The following is a 21,304-nucleotide window of genomic DNA, read 5'->3' as shown; positions in this document are numbered from 1 at the left end:
TGGGATTCTCTCTCTCTCTCTCTGCCCCACCCGTGCTCACATGCTCTCTCTCATTTTTTAAAAAACTGTTAAAAAAATAAAAACATGAATACAAATCATTATGAAAAGATCAATAAATGTGGTAATCTCCATTTAAAAAAAAGAAGAAGAAGAGGCACTGGGTGGCTCAGTCAGTTCAGCATCTGACTCGTGATCTCAGCTCAGGTCATGATCTCACAGTTCATGAGTTCAGGCCCCATGTCAGGCTCTGCACTGATAGTGTGGAGCCTGCTTGGGATTCTGTTTCTCCCTCTCTGCCCTTCTCTTCTCTCTATCTCAAAATAAATAAACAAACTTTAAAAAGAAAGACAAGAAGAAGAAGAAGAAGAAGAAGAAGAAGAAGAAGAAGAAGAAGAGGAGGAGGAGGAGGAAGGAGGAGGAGGAGGAGGAGGGGGGGGAGGAGGAGGAGGAGGAGGGGGGGAGGAGGAGGAGGAGGAGGAAGAGCAGCAGCAGCAGCTCCTGATATATCTTAGCATGATTTTCAATTAAGAATGTTTTAAGATAGGGGCACCTGGGTGACTCAGTGGGTTGAGCATCCGACTCTTGACTTCAGCTCAGGTCATGATCTTATTGCTCATGGGTTTGAGCCCCACATCCATCCCCTGCTTGGGATTCTCCCTCCCTCACTCTCTCTCTGTCCCTTCCCCACTCACTCTGTCTCTCAAAATAAATTAAAACAAAAAAAATTTTTTTTTAAAAAGAATGTTTTAAGATAGAGCTCTCATTCAAAGGGGTCAGCTCCAGGTGTCTGGAAGGTTAAGTCCAATGGAATACCTTCATGCCCAACAATGCTAGATAAGGTTACATATACAGGCGCTTGTGTTTTCAAGGATAGATGAAGTTTGTTTTTGAGATGTACACATATCTCACAGACAATAAAGCTAATACTATGAATTCTGAGGGCTAAAATAACTTTTACACTGGTGACAACTTATCTAAATTACCTGAAATAAAAATGACTGACTGCAAATAAGCCCTCAAGAATGTACAGCACTTAAGCATTACTAATTACCACTCCCAAGGCCACACGTATGGCAAAGAGCACCTTATCAATCCAATGATGTTGCACGAGTCCAAAGACAGGTAGATGATGTGGATAAGAATTTATGATTCCAGTTTGAAGAAAGAAGAATATTAGCTTTACATGATCTCTATCCCGTGATTGGGAGGGTCCCCCCTTGCCATCCCTCTCCTCCCCTGCAGCTTACCTTTCCCTCTAATAACAGAACAAGGAAGAGGTGACTGCTGTAAGACACATCTTACATTTGTAGATGTCAAATGTGTTCTTTTACAATGTTCCTGGTGTCACCTCCATCCTCAGCCCCAGGCCATCCCTTCCCCATCACCTCTACAACGAATGGGTTTCTAATGATGCTCCTGAGGTGATCTCACCCCTGCGTACAGCACCTCCCGGTGGACAGGGCTAGCTAGGCACCGGGCTTGCAGACGCGTGCACCTGGTCCACTGGAAACCTGAACTGATGCTTGACCTTTCATCCTGTGCTAGAACTGCAGCGACTTTTACCTCTGCCAGTTTCTTTGCCTCACAGTCACTGACACACGATTTTAGAAGAAAGAACAGGAGCTCTGGAGCCAGGAAATCCTGGGATGAATCCCAGATCCAGCATCCAAATTGAGCTATGGGACTGGAAACAAGTTACTTTTCCTTCCTGAGCCTTAGATCCTTAATTGTAAAAGAAGAGAGCTGTGCAGAGCAAATGCACACTTTACGTCAGTGCCATCAAGTGTCTGGCACACAGTGGGTGCCTCCCTATAATCCCGCTTACAACTGCTGACAATAACTTCTTTCTCTTCACAATATTTTCTCCCATCTCTACTCACTGAGCCCTCTCCTTATGCTTCCTGTCGGCACTATCTTCCACACCTGAATCATGAAGAGGGTTTGGAAAACCCATACTGGGAAATGTGATTATAAGCATTGCCAAAGGTGGTTCATAAAATAGAAATAACAAAACTGCAAAACAGGGCTAACCAATGGAAGAGGTCTGATGACTGAGAAACGGAAGCCCCCCAACACTCCCAGCCCACCTGCCCTTCTTCCCCCTTATTTATCAGACTTAGCAAATGAAAATGCACAACGCCCAAATAAATTTTATTTCCAGGTAAACAGCAAGTATTTCTCTGGTATGTCCCAAGTATTGGAGTAGAAAAGGAAAATGTCTCTCTAGCAAAGAAAAAAAGCCATAGAGAAAGGAAAATAAAAACTATGACTATCAGAGAAAGAAGAGGCTGTCCCTTCCACCCAGTATCACCAGACAGAGCTTAAAGTTCTCTGACCAAAGGGAGATTCCTGCTGAGTCTTAGGACCCTAGAAAGTACCAGAAGGAAGTGGATACTGGCCAAGGTGCCCATTAAGCACCAGACCTTAGTGAATGAGTTTTGAAGACAGCAGCTGCCCCAACATTCTCAATGTCTATACAAAATCCACCCACTAAATGCTTGATATAGGACTTTTATGGTATTATTTACACATTACTTTTTTAAACCTAATTTTGTTCAATTAGAGAATGTATTTTTATTTCCTATAATTCTTTTCCTATGTTAGAAAAGCAAAGATAAATCACCTATACTTAAAGGTGAGTTTTCTCTTTATTTGGAGATGCATTTTCTGTTTTCAAAGAAAAAGGGTAAAGAGAAGAAAAGGGTGATAAAACTACATAGGAAAACATACCTAGGATAATGTACAAACCGAAACATCTCTCATCAGGATTACTGCAATAACCTCTCGATGGGACTCCCTGCCTCTGCCTATCAGTCTCTTCTCCATCCAGCAGCCAGAATGATCCTTCTAAAAACTTAAGTCCCATCATGTCACTTCTTTGCTCCAAGTCTTCTAGCAGCTTCCCATCTTACTCTGCATGAGAACTAGTCCTTCTAGCAGCCTGTAAGTCCCTGCAGGACCTGCCATCTGTTCCTTTTACCCCCTCTGACTCTCCTTCTCCTGCCCAGCTTACTTAGTTCCAGCCACACTGACCTCTGCCCACAACATGCTTGCCCAGGATACCCCTATACTCGAATCTATCCTCCTTCAAATCTATGCTTTGATGTCAACTTCCCCACAATGCCTTCTCTGGCTACTTTTCCAAATCATAGCTCCCATTCCTAGCATGCCCAATTCCCCCCGTTCCCTGCTGTATTTTTCTCCAATCCACCAATCCCCATCAACCCACTATAGATTTTACTAAGTTGCATGTTTGTGTCTCTCCTCACTGGAATGTAGAGCAGAAATGTTGGCATATTGTTCACTACAGCATCCCAAGCATGCTGAATGGTACATGGCACACAGTAGGCACTTGACAAAATTATTGAGTGTTCAATAAACAAAGTAAAAATAATGAGTTACACTGGATAAAATGTATTTACTACAAGCTAAACAATGAAAAACTGTGGGGTTTTCTTCAAGATTTCAAAGTTGAAGACCAGCTCCTCTGCTGAAGTCCCTAATTTGCTTTTTTTTTTTTTTTCCTAAGCAGAAAATTAGCAGGAGCCTGAGGGGAATGTCATTTTCCCACTTCTGATGCCAATATTCAAAAATGTAGGACATAGCATACTCTCCTTGTTAGCATTTTATAAATAGTATAATTGTAATTAAAAAAAAGGAACATATTTTCCTAAAGTAACATCCTTTTTGAGTGCTTCCCTTAAATGTAAGTGGACTAATATGCCAATAAAAATGCAAAGAGTGGCTGAATGGATTAAAAAAAAATCCGGATCCATCTATATACTGCTTATAAGAGACTCACTTAAAATGTAAAGACACATAAACTGACAGTAAAGGGTTGGAAAACGATATTGCATGTAAATGGAAACCAAAAGAGGGGCTCAGTCAGCTGAGCGTCCAACTCTTGGTTTTTGTTCAGGTCATGATCTCACAGTTCTTGAGTTTGAGCCCCACATTGGGCTCCGCACTGAAAGTGTGGAGCCTGCTTGGGATTTCTCTCTCCCGCTCTCTCAAAAAATAAACAAACAAAAAATTTTTAAAAATGGAAACAAAAGAAAGTTGGGCCAGTTGTACTTCTACCTCAAGGAACTAGAACAAAAAACTGTAATAACAAAGAAGAGCATTATTTAATGTTAAAGGAGTCAACCCAACAAGAGGATATAACATTTGTAAATATTTATGCATCTAACATAGTGGAGCACCTAAACACATAGAGCAAATATTAATAGACCTAAAGAAATAGACAGCAATACAATTACAGTATGAGACTTTAACAACCCACATTCATGGATAGATCATCTCAGACAAATTATCAGTAAGGAAACATCAGCTTTAAAGGACACATTAGACCAGAAGAACTTAACAGATACATACAGAACATTCTATCCAAAAGCGGCAGAATACACATTCCTCTCAAGTGCATCTGGGACATTCTCAAGGATAGACCAGAAGTTAGGCCACCAGTCTTAGTAAATTTATCAAGAATCTGTTTTGACCATTATGATAAAACCAATTACCAGAAGAAAACTGGAAAATTCACCATTATGTGGAAATTAAATGACATGCTATGGAACAACCAATGGGTCAAAAATGAATCAAAAGACAAAAAAAATACCTTGAGACAAATGAAAACAGAAATACAACACATCAAAACTTATGGGATGCAACAAAAGCAGTTCTAAGAGGGAAATAATTATCAATAAATGCCTACACTTCAAGAAACAAGATCCCAAACAAACAACTTAACATTACACCTCAAGGAACTAGAAAAAGAACAAAGCCCAAACTTAAGAGAAGAATGGAAATAACAAAATCAGAGCAGAAATAAATGAAATAGGGACCAATAAGACAACAGAAAAGATCCATGAAATTATCGGCTGGTTCTTTGGAAAGATAGACAAAATTGAAAAACTTGTAGCTAGACTCACCAAGAAAAGGATTCAAATAAAATCAGAAATCAAAGAGAAGGTATTACAACTGGTACCACAGAAACACAAAGGATCATAAAAGACTACAATGAACAATTATATGCCAACAAATGGGACAACCCAGAAGAAACGAATACCTAGAAACATACAACCTACCAAGACTGAACCAGGAAAAAAAGTAAAAATCTAAACAGACCAATTACTAATAAGGAGATTGTAGTAGTATTCAAAATCTCCCAACAAACACAAGTCCAGGACCAGATAACTCCATGGGTGAATTCTACCAAACATTTAAAGAATAGCAATCCTTTTCAAATTCTTACAAATAATAGAAGAGAACACACTTCCAAACTCATTTTATGATGCCAGCATTACCCTGATACAGAACGTAGACAACAACACCACAGAAAAGAAAATTATATGCCACTAGGGTAACAGATATTAACAAGACTTATTGTGGTGATCATTTCACAATGTATACAAATACCAAATCTTTATGTTGTACACTTGAAACTAATATAATGTTGCATGTCAATTATACCTCAGTTTAAAAAAAGAAAAAAATTACAGGCCAATATCCATGATGGACATAGATGCATATATCTTCAACAAAATATTAGCAAACCAAATAAAACACCACATTAAAGGATAATACATAATCATCAAGTGGGATTTACACCAGGGATACAAGAATGGTTCAATATGCATGAATCAATCGATGTGATACACCACCTTCACCAAATGTAAGGTAACAATATGATCAATATGATCAATTATTGCAATAGGTGCAAAAAAAGCACTGTCGACAAAATTCAGCATCCCTTTATGAGAACACCTCTCAACAAAGTAGGTACAGAGGGAACATACCTCAATGTAAAAGGCCATATATGACAAGCTCACAGCTAACATCATACTCAACAGTGAAAATCTGGAAGCTTTACCTGTAAGAGCAGGAACAAGGCAAAGATGCCCACTCTCACCACTTTACTCAACATAGTCTGGGAAGTCCAAACCAGAGTGATGAGGCAAGGAAAAGAAATAAAATGCATCCAAACAGGAAAGGAAGAAGTAAAACTACCACTATTTGCATATGACATGACATTACAGAGACAGCCCTAAAAACTCCACCAAAAAACTGTTAGAACTAATAAATTCAGTGAAGTTCCAGGATACAAAATCTATACGTAAAAATCTGTTGCATTTCTATACACTAATAATGAACATTCAAAAAGAGAAATTAAGAAAACAATTCCATTTATAATTGCATAAAAATAAAACACTTTAGAATAAATTTAAGAAGGTGAATATTCTGTACACTGAAAACTGTAAGACACTGATAAAATAAGTTGAAAAAGAAATAAATAAGATATTCTGTGTTAACAGATTGGAAGATACTGTTAAAATGTCCCTACTACCCAAAACAATCTACAGATTTAATGTAATTCCCATCAAATTCCAATGCACTTATCACAGAAACAGAAAAAACAATTCTAAAATTTAAATGGAACCAGAAAAGTCCCTGAGTAGCCAAAGCAATCTTAAAAAAAGAAGAACAAAGCTGGAGGCATCACATGGCCTCATTTCAAACTATATTACAAAACTGCAGTAATCAAAACAGTATGGTACTGGTGTAAGAACAGACATATAGATCAATGGAACAGAATAGAGAGCCCAGAAATAAACCTATGCATACATATGTGGTCATTTAATTAATTACAAGGGAGCCAAGAATATACGATGGAGAAAGAACAGTCTCTTCAATAAATGGTGTGGGGAAAACTGGACAGTCACATGCAAAAGAATAAATCTGGACCACTATCTTACACCATACACAAAAATTAACTCAAGGGATGCCTGGGTGTCACAGTTGGTTGGGCGTCTGCAGTTCAGGTCACAATCTCACGGTTCTTGAATTCGAGCCCTGCATCAGGCTCTATGCTGACAGCTCGGAGCCTGGAGCCTGCTTCAGATTCTGTGTCTCCCTCTCTGTGCCCCTCCCCCACTCACACTCTGTCTCACTGTCTCTCTCAAAAATAAAGATTAAAAAAAAATTTTTTTTAATTAACTGAAATGGGTTAAAGATTTGAATGTTACACCAGAAACCATAAAAGTCCTAGAAGAAAACATAGGTGGTAAGTTCCCTGGCATTGGTCTTGGCGATGACTTTTTGAATCTGACACCAAAAGCAAAAGCAACAAACATAAAAATAAACAAGTGGGACTACATCTAAACTAAAAATCTTCTGCACAGCAAAGGAAACCATCACCAAAATGAAAAAGCAACCTACTGAATGGGAAAAAATATTTGCAAATCACATACCTGATACAGGGTTAATATATAAAATAAAGAGCTCATACAATTCAATAGCAAAAAAGAAATCCAATTTTTTAAATGGGCAGATCTGAATAGATATTTTTCCAAAGAAGACCTACAGATAGCCAATGGCCACATGAAAAGATGCTTGTCACCACTAATCATCAAGGAACTGCAAATCAAAACCACAATGATATATCACCTCCCACCTGTTAGAATAGCTAATATCAAAAAGGCAAGAAATAACAAGAGTTGGAGGGGATGTGGAGAAATGGGAACCTTGGCTCTGTTGGTGGAGTCATGAACTGGTGCCACCACTATGAAAAACAGTATGAAGGTCCCTCAAAAATTTTAAATAGAACTACCATATAGTCCAGAAATTTCACTTGCGGGTATTTATGTAAAGTATTTAAACAATCTGCACTCCATGTTCACTGCAGCATTATTTACAACAGCCAAGATATAGAAACAATCTAAGTGTCCATATATGGATGAATAGATAAGAAAATAGGGCATATATGTTATATTGTGATTTATAGTAAGAAATATATAGTCTTTAAACTTGGTCTTTAATCCAGTTTCTGGCATAGAGCTCCTAAAACCCTTGGAATTTCCTGTGGTAAGAGGGATAGAAGTGGCTTTTGGAAAGCCCTTAGTTAACCTAAAGATGGGGTCTGGTTACCTGGGGAGCCAACAGTGTAATTACAAGATTTTAACTTTCAGTACCCCCACCCCAATCTCTAGGGTGGGGAGAGGGGCTGAAGGTTGAATCAGTCATCACAGGCCGATGATGATTTAATCAATCATGCCTATGTAATAAAGCCTCCCTAAAAACCCAGACAGCATTCAGAGAGTTTCCAGATTAGTGAACACGTGAAGATTTGGAAAGAGTGGTGACCTGGAGAGAGCATGGAGGCTCCACGCCCTTTTCTCCCACCCAACCCTATGTATCCCTTCTACTAGGCTGTTCCTAAGTTATATCCTTTTATAATAAACCAGTGACCTAGTATGTAAAATGTTACCAAGTTCTGTTAGCTTCTCTAACAAATTAATTGAACTCAAGAAAGGAATCATAGGAATCTGGTTTTTAGCCAGTTGGCCAGAAGTACAGGTAATAACTTAGACGTGTGAATGGCATCTAAAGTCCAAGGAGGAGGTCACGGGAACCTCCAATCTGTAGCCAGGTGGTCAGAAGCATAACTAACAGCCTGGGCTTGCTGCTGGCATCTGATACAGAGTAAGGGTTGAAGGCAGTCTTTTAGGACTGAATCTTTCACCTGTGAATCTGATACTATCTTTAAGTAGATAGTGTCAGCATTGAGTTGAATTCTCAGACACTGTTGGAATCCGTCAGGAACCTAACTTAATACATATACAATGGAATATTATTCAGCCACATATAAGAAGGAAATCTTGCCATCTGCAACAACACGGATGGACCTTGAAGGCATTACGCTAAGTGAACTAAGTCAGACAAAGACAAATACAGCATGATCTCACTTATATATGGAATCACAACAAATGAGCTCATACATATAGAGACTATATTAGTGATTACTGGAGGTAGAGGGTGAGGGGTAGGTAAATTGGGTAAAGAAGATCAAAAGGTACAAACCTGCAGTTATGAAATAAATAAGTCATGGGGATGTAACTCACAGTACAAGGACTATAGTGAATAATTCTGTATTGCCTGCTTGAAAGTTGCTAAGAGAATAAATCTGAAAATTTCTCATCACAGGAAAAATTGTATTTACAACTATGCACGGTGACAGGTATTACCTAGACTTACTGTGGTGATCATTTTGCAATATAGACAAATAGCAAATCATTATGCTGTACACCTGAAACAATACAACGTTATATATTAATTATACCTTATTTTTTAAAAAAATGGTGCTTTCCAGGTCTCACCACTCACACTAAAAATAAAGAAATTCCAGAGTAAAAGATAAGTTCTCGTCAAGTTTCAGCATGACAGGCATTCAATAATGTTTGCTTTGGGGCGAAGTTCCCATCGGTCACCCTTTTTACAAAGGTCCAAATGAATGACCTTTAAATGGGACACATGTCAAAATCCAAAATGCCAAACAGAATTCTCATTACCTGTGAGTGGAATCTCTCATGAGCTGCTGCAAATCCACCTCCTGCTTCCTCAGGGTTCCAAATGAAGACTGCCTTTCCACAAGGCCTTTGCCTCCAATACTCAGCTTGACCTTCCCTAGTGCCGTCTCGATGGACCCACTCAGCTGGTTTTGAAACTTGCCCTCATATTTCACAAAGTCCGACTCCACAACCGCTGGAGAGAATGAGACATGCAAAGGAGTCTGATGATAATACGGCCACCTCTCTGCCTTAGGTCACCTACCTTTCCAGTCCTGTGGAAATCCATGAGAAACATGAAGTTTGCATTCAAACTGGAAGTCTGGCAGCCATGCTGTGTATGTGAAAAGGAAAATGGAGCCAGTACGATGTGAACTGTTGGCCAGGGTTTCTACCAGGTGCTTTTTTTGTTTGTTTTTTGTTTTTGGATTTCAATTCCAATATATACGTATATAGATAGGTGCACAAAAAGTATCTAAAGATTTTAACGAATAATGTTGAAGCAAGCATCCAGGGGTGCCTGGCTGGCTCAGTCAAAAGAGCATGCGACTCTTGATCTCAGGGTTGTGAGTTTTAGCCCCACATTGTTGGGCATAGAGATTACTTAAAAATAAATAAAATTTCAAGCAAGCATCCATTTAAACACTATCCAGATTATAAAATAGAATATTTTAAATGTGTACTTTTCCAGGGTAAAGACTATAAAGGGACTTCATGCGGTTGATACCTAAGCAGAGTGAAAACAGCAGCCTCCGCTCACAACAGAGAGGTCTGCCTTATGTGATATCTAGCAGGTCAGCCAAGTAGACCCTGGGCATCTTCCCTTCCCTTCCCACCCATCTTAGAGAACATTCCCTGGGCCTTCATTACCATCTCTATGAAAAAAATTCCCCTCCCCACACTTACCTGTTTATACTGACCTCTACCCAGCCATTTAATTCCTTATCATACCTTATCTCTATTCTTGATAAAGTCAGTTGTCATGCCTGCCCTCCCTCCCTCCCTCCAACACCAACCTGGAACACCAGATTCTCTACCCTTACTTTCCGGCTTCCCAGACTTAGGAAGATGCCACCACCCACCAAGTGTCCCAGCTTCCATCAAGTCCTCCATGAATTACTATCTCATCTGGTCACATCCAGATGGCTATCCCATTGCCTTCAAGCTCTACCCTTCTTTTCTGGACACTAAAGATAAACATCTGATGATTTCATCTCTGAATTGCCAGCCTCATGTCTCCAGATTTCTAGTGTTCTCATCTCTAATCCAACCAAATACCACCATAAAAATAGTCTCAGTCACTGTCATTGGGTATGGCTACACTTAGAGGCTCTTTAGAACTTCACACTGGGCTTTTTTCATTTCTCTGCCCCAAGGTTCACCTGGGCTCCTTATACTTATACTCTTATACTTCATAAGGCATTCCAATCTTCCTGAAGTCTGAAAGGCTTCTTTCTAACCACTCACTGCCCCCAACACCTGTATTTCTTTCACTCCAGTCAAGAAAGCTCGTTCCTCAACAAAGGTTAATGAGAATTAATCACCCATCATTATCTTTGCAATTTACAAAACAGAGAATCATCTCTCTCACCACCACCAAAAATAAGAAGACTGTGAAAATGCCCTCAATTCAAAGGCTTTTCCTATTTTATTTGTATCCTATGGAATACAAACACTTTGGGAAATTCTTAGGGGAGCAGCATAGAACAGTTGTTAAGAGCTCAAGATTGTAATCACTATTCTAATATTCCTAGCTAGAAGAACTGGCTAAAATTCATCTCCCTGAGCCTCAGTTTTCTCATATCTAATTTGGAGATAATGCCTTCCTGATGAATTCTGTTACAAGTTGATGTACCTAAATCACATAATGCAAAGCCTGGCACATAGCAAATACTCAATGTATCTACTGGATTTAGGCCAGAACAATGTCATTTTCTGATAAATGGAAGACTTAGGTTATACAAAGTGCTACACAGAAATTCTACCACTTTATCTCCCCTCTTCTCCAGCTATTTCTGGACCAGCTTGAGAGCCTATCCCGGTCTCCCCAGATAGCTTCATTATGTGAGTAATAAAACTTTTCACACCCTCCCATTGGATATGTAGGATCTGAATCAAACTATTTATGCTCAGTGGCCACAACACCTACGGTGGGCCTTAATTTTACATGTTTTAATTTTACATCACAAACTTCAATATTATTTTTTAAAACTTAAGCTATAACTTTTCACATCTGCCCTGTAGAATTTTGTTCATTTAAAGAAAGGGTATATCTCTAAGAACAGTATGCAAAGAAACAGGAGAATTCATTATAAGATGTCACCTTACAATCACTCAAGACCGCATGTAACCTAGAAGATGAATCATCATCTTTCTGGAACTAACTGTAGCATATACCCAAAGGAACCTACCTGGACTCCGAAACTGGTCTCCTGTAAGCACATCTCCAAGGGTGACAGATAAAAACTGGTACTTGGGTCTCTGCCAGCACCAGAGTCTCTTTTTTTTGGTCACCAGACCTAGAAGCTGTAATTTATCAGAGTCATTCAAGGTTGATACTGGAATCAGGTCACCTCCAGAATCAACTTCTTTAAGAAAATTCCTTGTTGCTTTGGCAAACATGATGAGAGCCCCAGATTACCTGGAAAAAAAAAGTTACCCCCAAATTAAATAGGAAGTTATTATCTCACCTATTTTTTTTCTAAAATTGCCTTATTTCTCCCTAGTGTCAATCCTATCTCCTCCCTACAAAACTAGTGTGAGTTCAGTTGATGACAAAAAATTAAATTGAATACTGAAAGAGAACAGGTGTGTAAGTGAAGATAGGCTAGGTTGTGCTTCAGAAAAAAATAAGTTCCAAATATTAGTGGCTTATAACAAGAAAGGTTTATCTATGGGCCACGCTACACTTCCAACACAGGAGGACAAGAAAACTTTTGCCATTGTAGTCATTCAAGGGTCCAGACTAAAGGGGAAGCCTCCTTCTTGAATACTATCAATCATCACCCAACAGGAAAGAGTTCACACCAGCAATTACATGCTCTGGCCTCAAACTGACACAGAACATGTTCACTCACAATTCATCAGAAGCAGTCATACGGGCTGAGCCAGCCACAATGGTCAGGAAATATATCTAGAAGTCAGACACATGGGAATATTTGTTGACCAACATACTGACAACCCTAATTTGTAAGATACAAAGGTAGGACCTCTTCTTTGAAGGGTCAATGTGCTTTTTCTCCACACTGTGTGATTTCCCCTATTCACAAATGGAAAGGAACTATTACTTTTTAATTCAGAAATGAAGACCTCGTCACTCTTCAGCTGTGGGGAAAAAGAAGAAACACCCTGGAAGATATAAAATACTGTATTCAGTAGAAGAAGTATAGACTATTCCATAAATGGTGTCAGAAGAATGGGCTTATCATCTGAAAAAATATATACAGCCAGATTCCCAGCTCATGCCATACACAAGAGAAAATTCTCAATGGATTGGAGGGTTTTTGAGGAAAAATGAAACTATAGAAATACTAGTTAAAAATACAAATATTTGTTCAATTGTAGGATGAGAAAGGCCTTTAGGAAGACAAACAGAAAACTGAGAAAATACTTACAATATTTATAAAAAAAAACTAGAATACTTATAAAAAATACTTGTAAAAAAATCTTTTACAAATTGTTTTTAAAACACTGTAATAGAAATATGGGCAAATGTTATTAACAACTCACAATATATAAATTGCACCTAGTTATATACGTATAGACTATATACACACACATATACACACGAATATATATATGTGCATACACATAAATACACACACATGTAATTATTACTCAAAAAAAGCACAAGTGAAATAAGGTGGTTTTTTTTTAATTATCCATGCTCAAAGATTAAATTATCCAATGGATAAGAAATGTGGTTTATTTGTATTTGTACCCTTGTGTCTGGCAGTCACACAGATAGAAAATCACAGAGTTTGAGAGCTGGGATTAGTCTTAGACATTAACTAGTTGAACCTGCTTGCTTTAACATGAACCTCCTCTAGGACATCAGAAAATGTTTGCCTTACTTATCACTCGCCCTTCTCTCAAGTGCCTTTTCTCTGATTATTGTGTGGCTCCCTATGTTCTTGTGTATTAACAGTAAGAAACATTTAAGGAAAGTGTTCTAAAACATAAAAAGTTACTTTTTGATAAACAGTGAACAGCAAGAAAGGAAAAGTCCCTATGCTCAGACTCTCATCTGTAATTCATCTCTCACTATATTAAATTGCTTGCTTGTGCTGAGCACTCATTCACTTATTGAAACATTTCCTGAATCATTCACTAATTGTCCTTAAGTGCCTACTACACACAGGTACTTGCGTTAAGCACTTAGGATACTGATACAAAAAGTAATCTATCTCTACACAGATGGCCAACAGACACATGAAAAGATGCTCAACAGCACTAATTACTAGGAAAATGCAAATCAAAACTATAATAAGATATCACTTCACACCACTCAGAATGGCTAGAATCAAAAAGACAAGAAGTAATAAGTGATAGTGAGGATGTGGAGAAAAAGGAGCCCTCATGCACTCTTGGTGGGAATGTAAATTGGTGCAGCTGCTGTGGAAAACAATATGCAGCTCCCTCAAAATATTAAAAATAGAAACACCATATGATCCAGTAATCCCACTACTGGAATTTACTCAAAACAAAAATGCTAATTTGAAAAGATATATGCACCCTATGTTTACTGCAGCATTTACAACAGCCAAGATATGGAAGCAACCCAAGTGTCCCCTGACAGACAAATGAATAAACAAGATGTGGTGTGTGTGTGTGTGTGTGTGTGTGTGTGTGTGTGTGTGTGTGTGATGGAATAATACTCAGCCATAAAAAAGAATGAGATCTTGCCATTTGCAACAACATGGAGGGACCTAGAGGGTATTAGGTTCAGTAAATCAGACAAAGGCAAATAACCAGAGGATTTCACTTATATGTGGAATCAAATAAACAAACAAAAGCAGAAACAGACCCATAACACAGAGAACAAACTGATGGTTGCCAGAGGGGTGGGGTAGGGAGATGGATGAAGGGGAGTGGAAGCTACAGGCTTCCAGCTATAGAATAAGTCACAGGGATGAAAGGTACAGCAAAAGGAATATAGTCAATGGTATTGCAAAAGCCTTGTATGGTGACAGGCAGTAGCTACAGTTGTGGTGTGCATAGAGTTGTCAAATCATATACTATACATCTGAAACTAATATAACAGTGGGTGTCAACTATACTTCAATAAATATATAAAGTAATCTCTCTCCTTGATGAGCTACTAGTTTGGTGGCCAGATAGAAACATAAACAGCTAGGGTTTATGCTAGATATTGACATTGTCATAAGAAATGAACCAAGAAAAGGGTTCTAAATCCAACTGGAGAGAAGCATACGGTCAGAGAAGTCCTCCTGAAGTACACAGGATCCAACTGCATTTTGTTGACTAAGTAGAAACAGGCAGAGGATCAGCAATTATAAAAGCCTGGCATTTGCAGGAGGTGGTGGAAGGGGTGGGGAAGATCGTGCATGGCAAGATTTGTGACTGACAAGCTCATCATGGTCCACGAGACATCATTTTGTGTAAGTATACCCATCACCGCTTGCTTGACAGATACAGAATTACCTTTCAAGCTCTGGGATTGGTTCTCTCATTGGAGTGCACGGTTCTAGAGCAGAGAAGGGCAAAGGACAGGGATGAGGAAGCCTTGGTCCAGGCCATGCAAGCCGTGCCTCCCTTGCTGGGGGCCAGAGCAGCAGGAGCCATCAGAGGGGTTGTACAGGGAGCAATGCAATCAAGAGTGGACCGTTAGCAAGATCTTCCGGAAGCAAAACAGGAAACCAGCTGGGAGGGAAAAAGATTAGAGATGGACGTCAAATGGTTATACTGAACTATGTCATCGGTGTAAGGATAGAAAAGATGCTGATTTGGTGGTTTCCCCTGAACTCTGGTTGGATGTGAGGGTGGTATGGAAAGGGACTCCAAAGGATGGTCTCCAGGTATGTCAGGTGTGGGTTGGCCAAGGAGATAGAGATGCCAGGTACCAAGAAAGGAAATTCAGGAGGAAGCAGATTGGTGGGGGACATACCTGCTGAAAGTGGATCCAGGGTAGCGTGCAAGATTTATTTTGCCGAATGTACAGAAAGAGCCTTTAACAAAATAAGGTCTCCCCAATGATCTGTGGGAATTCATCCTGCTTGTCCAAGAGCAGAGCCACAGCAGAATCTGCCTCAGTATATACACCATTGGTATCTGCATCTCTAGTTTTATAATTTCTATTCTTTTCTGGTATAACATGAAAGGGAGTTCACTAACTTCCCTTCAGGTCAAACAGGTTTCTGAAAAAGCCAAATCAGACTTGCCATTAAAAAACATAACTTGGGGCGCCTGGGTGGCTCAGTCAGTTACGTGTCCGACTCTTGGTTTTGGCTCAGGTCAGGATCTCACGGTTCATGTGTTCAAGCCCTGCATCAGACTCTGCACTGACAGGCCAGAGCCTGTTTCAGATTCTCTCTCTCTCTGCCCCTCCCCTACTCGCTCACTCTCAAAATAAATAAAAATTAAAAAAAAAAAAAGGAAAACAAATATATACATAATAAAATCCATCTGTTGTGGATGACAAAGCTGTTGTAATGACAGTAATCCTCCCCAGAGGAATTAGAGGCTAAAGAAAAGGAACTCCTAAATTATTTTGTTTCCATCCACCATCAAACACAGTTAATTTTCCTTCTTGACAGAGTAGTGTGCTTTAGGAAAAGCTAATGCAGGTGGCTATTGCTTTATAGGTTTTTATTAGAATCAGGCTAATTCAGTCAAGAAAATCCATATATTCTTGCGAAGTTAAAGCTAGAGGTTTCTTTTTATTATGTTTAAATGCATAATATATTACATGGCTCAAATATCTAAATTGTATAAAAAAAAAAATACACTGTGAAATCTCATTTGTCCCCAGATTCCATCTACCCTTTCAAGGCTCTTCCCTGCAGGTATATTACCACAGTATTTCTTTTTTTTTTTTTTTTAATTTTTTTTTTAACGTTTATTTATTTTTGAGACAGGGAGAGACAGCATGAACGGGGAAGGGTCAGAGAGAGAGGGAGACACAGAATCAGAAACAGGCTCCAGGCTCTGAGCTGTCAGCACAGAGCCTGATGCGGGGCTCGAACCCACGGACCGGGAGATCATGACCTGAGCCGAAGTCAGATGCTTAACCAACTGAGCCACCCAGGCGCCCCACCACAGTATTTCTTTATACAAATACAAGTTCAAAGAAGTCTGCACACTGTTCTGCAGACATCTTATTTTTTTTTATCGTGTAACAAGATGCGCTGGAAATCTTCCCATGTTAGTACCTTCAACTTTGCAGCTGAATACTCCATCATGTGGCTGTACCACTGTTTGTCTTGTAGGGCTGATCACGTAGGTTATGTCTACGTTTTTTAGCATAAGAATACCACACTAAATACTCTTGGACATGTCTTCTTCATACATGGGTAGAAGAATCCAAAGGAAGATTCCTACAAGACGGATTGCTAGACGTATGGGTAAATACATCTATAATTTTAGGGGCTGTACCATTTTGCAGTCTCACCAGTAAGGTATCAAAGTCTCAGCAGTTCTCAAACTTTTATATTTTTGTCAGTGTCATAGGTGAGAAACAGTATATCTCAGTATAGTCTTAGGATATGTTATTTTAATATGAATTTAATCAAGCATCTTTTGTTTAAAGGATTTTTGTATTTCCTTTTCTTAACCATTTGTGTCCTTGGTCCATTTTCTATTTTTTTTTCTTTATTCCTAGGAGTTTTTTATCTAATAGGCCAGCTAAAACACAGGATAGAAATTTAATACAGTCGAGTTTATCATGTGGCAGTGGAAACAATAAACTGCCATACCATTCTCAAATACCTAAAGTAACAATCTAGCCAGGAAAGATTAAATACTATGCCTGGAAGCCAACTGACAGATCTAGAACCCACATTGCCTGACAGACAAGCACAATAGGGTCTCAATTCAACATTAGTCAGAATTCAGATTCAAATTTCCAGTGTGCTCCAATCTCAAAGGAGACAAAAATGGCCTCATGAGAGATCTAGCTTAAATTGCTCAAGGCCTAAAAGCCCATTGCATTTCACAGCTGTACCCCAGATCCTGGCTCTCACAAAAGGCCTTAAGAATTCCATTAGCTATGGGACACCTGGGTGGCTCAATCAGTGAAGCATCTGACTCTTGATTTCAGCTCAGGTCATGATATCATGGTTCGTGAGTTTGAGCCCCATGTTAGGCTCTGCACTGGCATCCAGGAGACTGCTTGGGAGTGTCTGTCTGTCTGTCTGTCTCTCTCTCTCAAAATAAATAAACATTTAAAAGAAAAAAAGAATTCCATTAGCTGGGTGGGGGGATGGGTTAAATAGGTGATGGGGACTAAGGAATGCACTTGTGAGGAGTACGGGGTATTGCATAGAAGTGTTGAATTACTAAATTTTACACCTGAAACTAATATTACGTTGTACATTAACTGGAATTTCAATAAAAACTTAAAAAAAAAAAAAAGAAATTCCATTAGCAAATTCCATTACTCATCCAGCTCAAAACAATTAGAACTCAGAAAACAAAAGCAAATGTGGTAAGGATATGGAAGTTTGAATCAGACTCCTGGACAACAGATTTTGAAAGAAGAGACGATGAAAGCAAGACAATACCAAATCAGAAAAGCACCTGGCCAACTAGGGCCACTGGCTCCTGGGAGCAAAGGAAAAATAGGCGCCAAGGTCATGATGGCCTGAGAATAGAACACACATAATTAGCATCCATTCATAATGGTTCCAAGTGACAGAATGATCAAATCTTTGAGTTGGAAAGGACCCAGTTCTTCTTCATGCTCAGTTCAGGATGCTTCTTTGGAGCAGCTCTGGCTGATTAATTTTGAGGAAGTTCTGAGTAGTTCTGAGGAAGAAACCTCAACATCAAAATACACTAGATAAAGAGAGGAGCTGTAGAGTACCTGTGCTGTGCCAGCACTGGGCTAAATTCTCGCTATGCATTTCCTCATTGAATCTTCAAAACAACACCAAGTAGGCATTGTGCAGAGATGGAAACTCAAGTTCGAAGATGTTAAGCAACTTGTCCATATCACGAAAGAGGGAAAAAAACAAAAAAAGTAGCCCTGGCACCGGGGAGCTGGCCTGGTCCTATCAGCCAGCCCTGGGGTGGCCAGGTGCAGGCCCAGCATGCTCCTGTTGAGCACGAACAGTGCCTCAGCATGGCAACATCAGGCAAGACCACTCTGGGTGACGTCATGATAAATTAGAACAAAAACAAGACCCCTCGTAATCTTGTGTGACCTCAAAATGCGAATACTGTCCAAACCACAAAAATGACCAAACAGCCGCCACCGCCACCACCACCACCACCAGTCGTGGCTAACGAATGACGGCTGCTTCTTGGCCAACCACAGCTCTAGCCTCACTGCAGCCTTCTTTCATTTTAGACAAGATCTGTGAAGATACTCCATAGAATTCTCCCTCTTCCTGACAGCATCCAATCCAGAACTCAGTCCTGTTTCCTTAAACTCTCCCCAAACCACCTACAAGCCTGAATGCTAGAACTTTCTAACACCCACTTACTGAGACGCCCCAGGGTTCCCTGAGCTGCGAGGACGCCCTCGCTGCAACAAGCAACAAACCCAACTCTTTCAAATCTAAGTGTATTCCTGGAGATCTGTGGAGGACGCTAAATGTCACACAGAGAATCAGTGCAAAGCCAAGATTCCAATGGTGGTCCAACTGCCTCCCAAGCCTGAGCCATTGACCACCGTGCTTTGCTGATTTCCTCAGTCAGCTCTTTTCTTTGATAGGATTAATTTTCTAAAATATGAATAAGATTCATTTTATAAAATAAAGTGTGCTCAAAAGGGTAGACTACAGTTACAGTGGAAGTGAAAATCACAGTTATGGGACACGCTATTTCCTCACTATCCAGGGAAACGAGACATTGCTGTACATGTCTCATAGTTAACAACTTCAGCACATTTTGAATTATTTTTAGTTTTCTAAATAACACAGTAAAATTTAGTCTATTAAAACAGAGGTGTCATCTTTTTATATCCTCCCAGCTCACAGCCCAGGACCTGAGCTCATTTTATAAAAAGCCAAATTAAAGACAAGGTACTCTATCACTTCTTTCTAAAATAAAAAGCAGTATGTGAAAGAAAAAACACACACACACACACAAATGATGGTCACAGGACAGGCGTGAGTTTGAAAAAGGAGTGAGGGTGAGACAGAAAAGGCTTTTGGGAAGTGGAGTGGGTAACAGAAGAGACAGGGCTTAAGAACAGAGAAGAACTCTCTGGTCCCCTTGAGGGTTCAAAGAGAACAAAAAGAAAAACACTGCTGGAAAATGCCAAACTTCCTCTTAAAGCAGGCGATCTATGGGAAAGCAGCTGGGAGCCTGGGCCATATTTCTCAGATCGAGTCTCTAATTGCCTGGGCTCCACTTCTCACAGATGTTTTCCTTAATAGGAAGAGCTCATTGGTGGTTGATTGTGCCAATGATCAATTTACACTACATGTATTCAGCTGCTTCTCTGACCTCACAGCACCTCTTTCATTCCACTCCAATTCTCTGTCTGCCTCTTGAGGGCTGCGACCCCAAGACCTCCATCCCTCTCCCCATCCTGTAGAACAGAGCCACCCCTCAATGAGTGGTGTTTCAAAACACTCTACAACAAACGCCTTTGTAGGAGCCCCCCCTCCTCGTTGCCTCTCAGGTGCAGATGTGAAGTGGGCACCCAGGGGGTCCGCACCTCGAGGCCAAGGGAAGCCACGCGGGCAGCTGTGAATGAGGTCATCCCATCCCCCGCCTAGGACATTCAGGGGGGCTTGGCCTTCTCTCCAAGCTTGGGGCCCAATTTCAGGCAGACAGGGAATCGTTCAAGCCCAGACACTCAACTCGTGTGCTCCGGCCTTCCTTTCCCGCACACACGCCCCGCAAGCCGGGAAAGCCTTTGCACATCCAGGGGGAAACGGGAGGACAAAGGATGAAGGAGTGGAGAGGGATGGTGAACGGGGTGGGAACGTTGGGACACAAGGTACCAGTCTTCGCAACAGCCCGGGAAGAAAGAGGCAGCGGGGAAGTGGGGGAGAGAGGCCCGGGAATGGGGGAGAGTGGAACGCAGTGCGTCCCGATGGCCAGTCGCTGGGCAGCCGACCGACTGGTCTCCCTCAGGAATGGAGCAACAGCGGGGAGGAGTGTCCCCGATAGACAGGAGCCGCGGACCCGGCTCCCCGGGGCCGAACGCCCGCCGGAGCGGAGCCCGCGCCGCCGCACTCACCTGCCGTCTTCGCCCGATCCCCGCAGCCGCTCACGCAGCGCCCCGAGCCTGCCCGGGCGAATTAGCCAAGCGGGGCGGGCTGGGGGCGGGGGCTCGGCGGGAGGGGGCGGGCCGCTGGGACCTTTGCTCCGCAGCTTCTCCTGCGCCGCGGCCAGCCAGCCAGACGGGACCGGGGGAACTGGGCCGAGGGAGGCCGGGACGGGCCGGGGCGGGGCGGGTGCAACCGGGGCGGGGCGAGGACGGCGGGCGGTGTCCCGAGACCGGCCCAAGGCCCAGAGCCGGCCGGTTCCCTCTCTTTGGGTGACTACGCTCTGGCGGGTCGCTGACGCCCCGGGGCTCGTCTTTGGCAGGAGCCCCCGCCAGGTCTTAGCGATCCGAGGCCTGGGGCGCACCAGAGCAGTGTGCTCGGCTTTCCTCCCCGAGGCCTCATCGCCCGCCCTCGGTCCCGAGGGGTTTGAAGCCTGCCGGGCCTCGCCACCAACAGTGGGGTGCGGACTGGCACCGCGGCTTCACCGTTCCACTCGGCAAATCTGAGGCTGCTGTACCCTGTGGGGAGCCCCTGGTGTCCGCGCCTGGGAGTGTCCAGCTT

General features: G+C 41.3%; 1 protein-coding gene across 2 annotated transcripts in view; it reads right to left on the bottom strand.

Moving 5' to 3' along the window:
* The window catches only part of GSDME (gasdermin E), a 64,728-nt gene extending 43,891 nt beyond the window's left edge, over nucleotides 1–20,837 (bottom strand). Inside the window, exons 1-4 of one of the 2 annotated variants that reach the window (XM_086694177.1) lie at nucleotides 20,716–20,811; nucleotides 15,006–15,224; nucleotides 11,753–11,982; nucleotides 9,345–9,537 (exon numbers count right to left, since the gene is read on the bottom strand). In XM_086694177.1, coding sequence (XP_086550303.1) covers nucleotides 9,345–9,537; nucleotides 11,753–11,963 — 404 coding nt within the window. In that variant the 5' untranslated portion in view covers nucleotides 11,964–11,982; nucleotides 15,006–15,224; nucleotides 20,716–20,811. Of the gene's footprint in view, nucleotides 1–9,344; nucleotides 9,538–11,752; nucleotides 11,983–15,005; nucleotides 15,225–20,715 lie in introns of both variants that reach the window. The other variant, XM_025929854.2, reaches the window with a different exon arrangement.
* Nucleotides 20,838–21,304: the final 467 nt, after the last annotated feature.

The sequence above is a fragment of the Puma concolor genome, chromosome A2 (genome assembly GCF_028749965.1).
Source record: "Puma concolor isolate L17-30 chromosome A2, mPumCon1.1.hap2, whole genome shotgun sequence".
NCBI lineage: Eukaryota > Metazoa > Chordata > Mammalia > Carnivora > Felidae > Puma > Puma concolor.
Note: the sequence above shows the minus strand (reverse complement) of the source record. Positions and strands in the feature narration are given on the sequence as shown.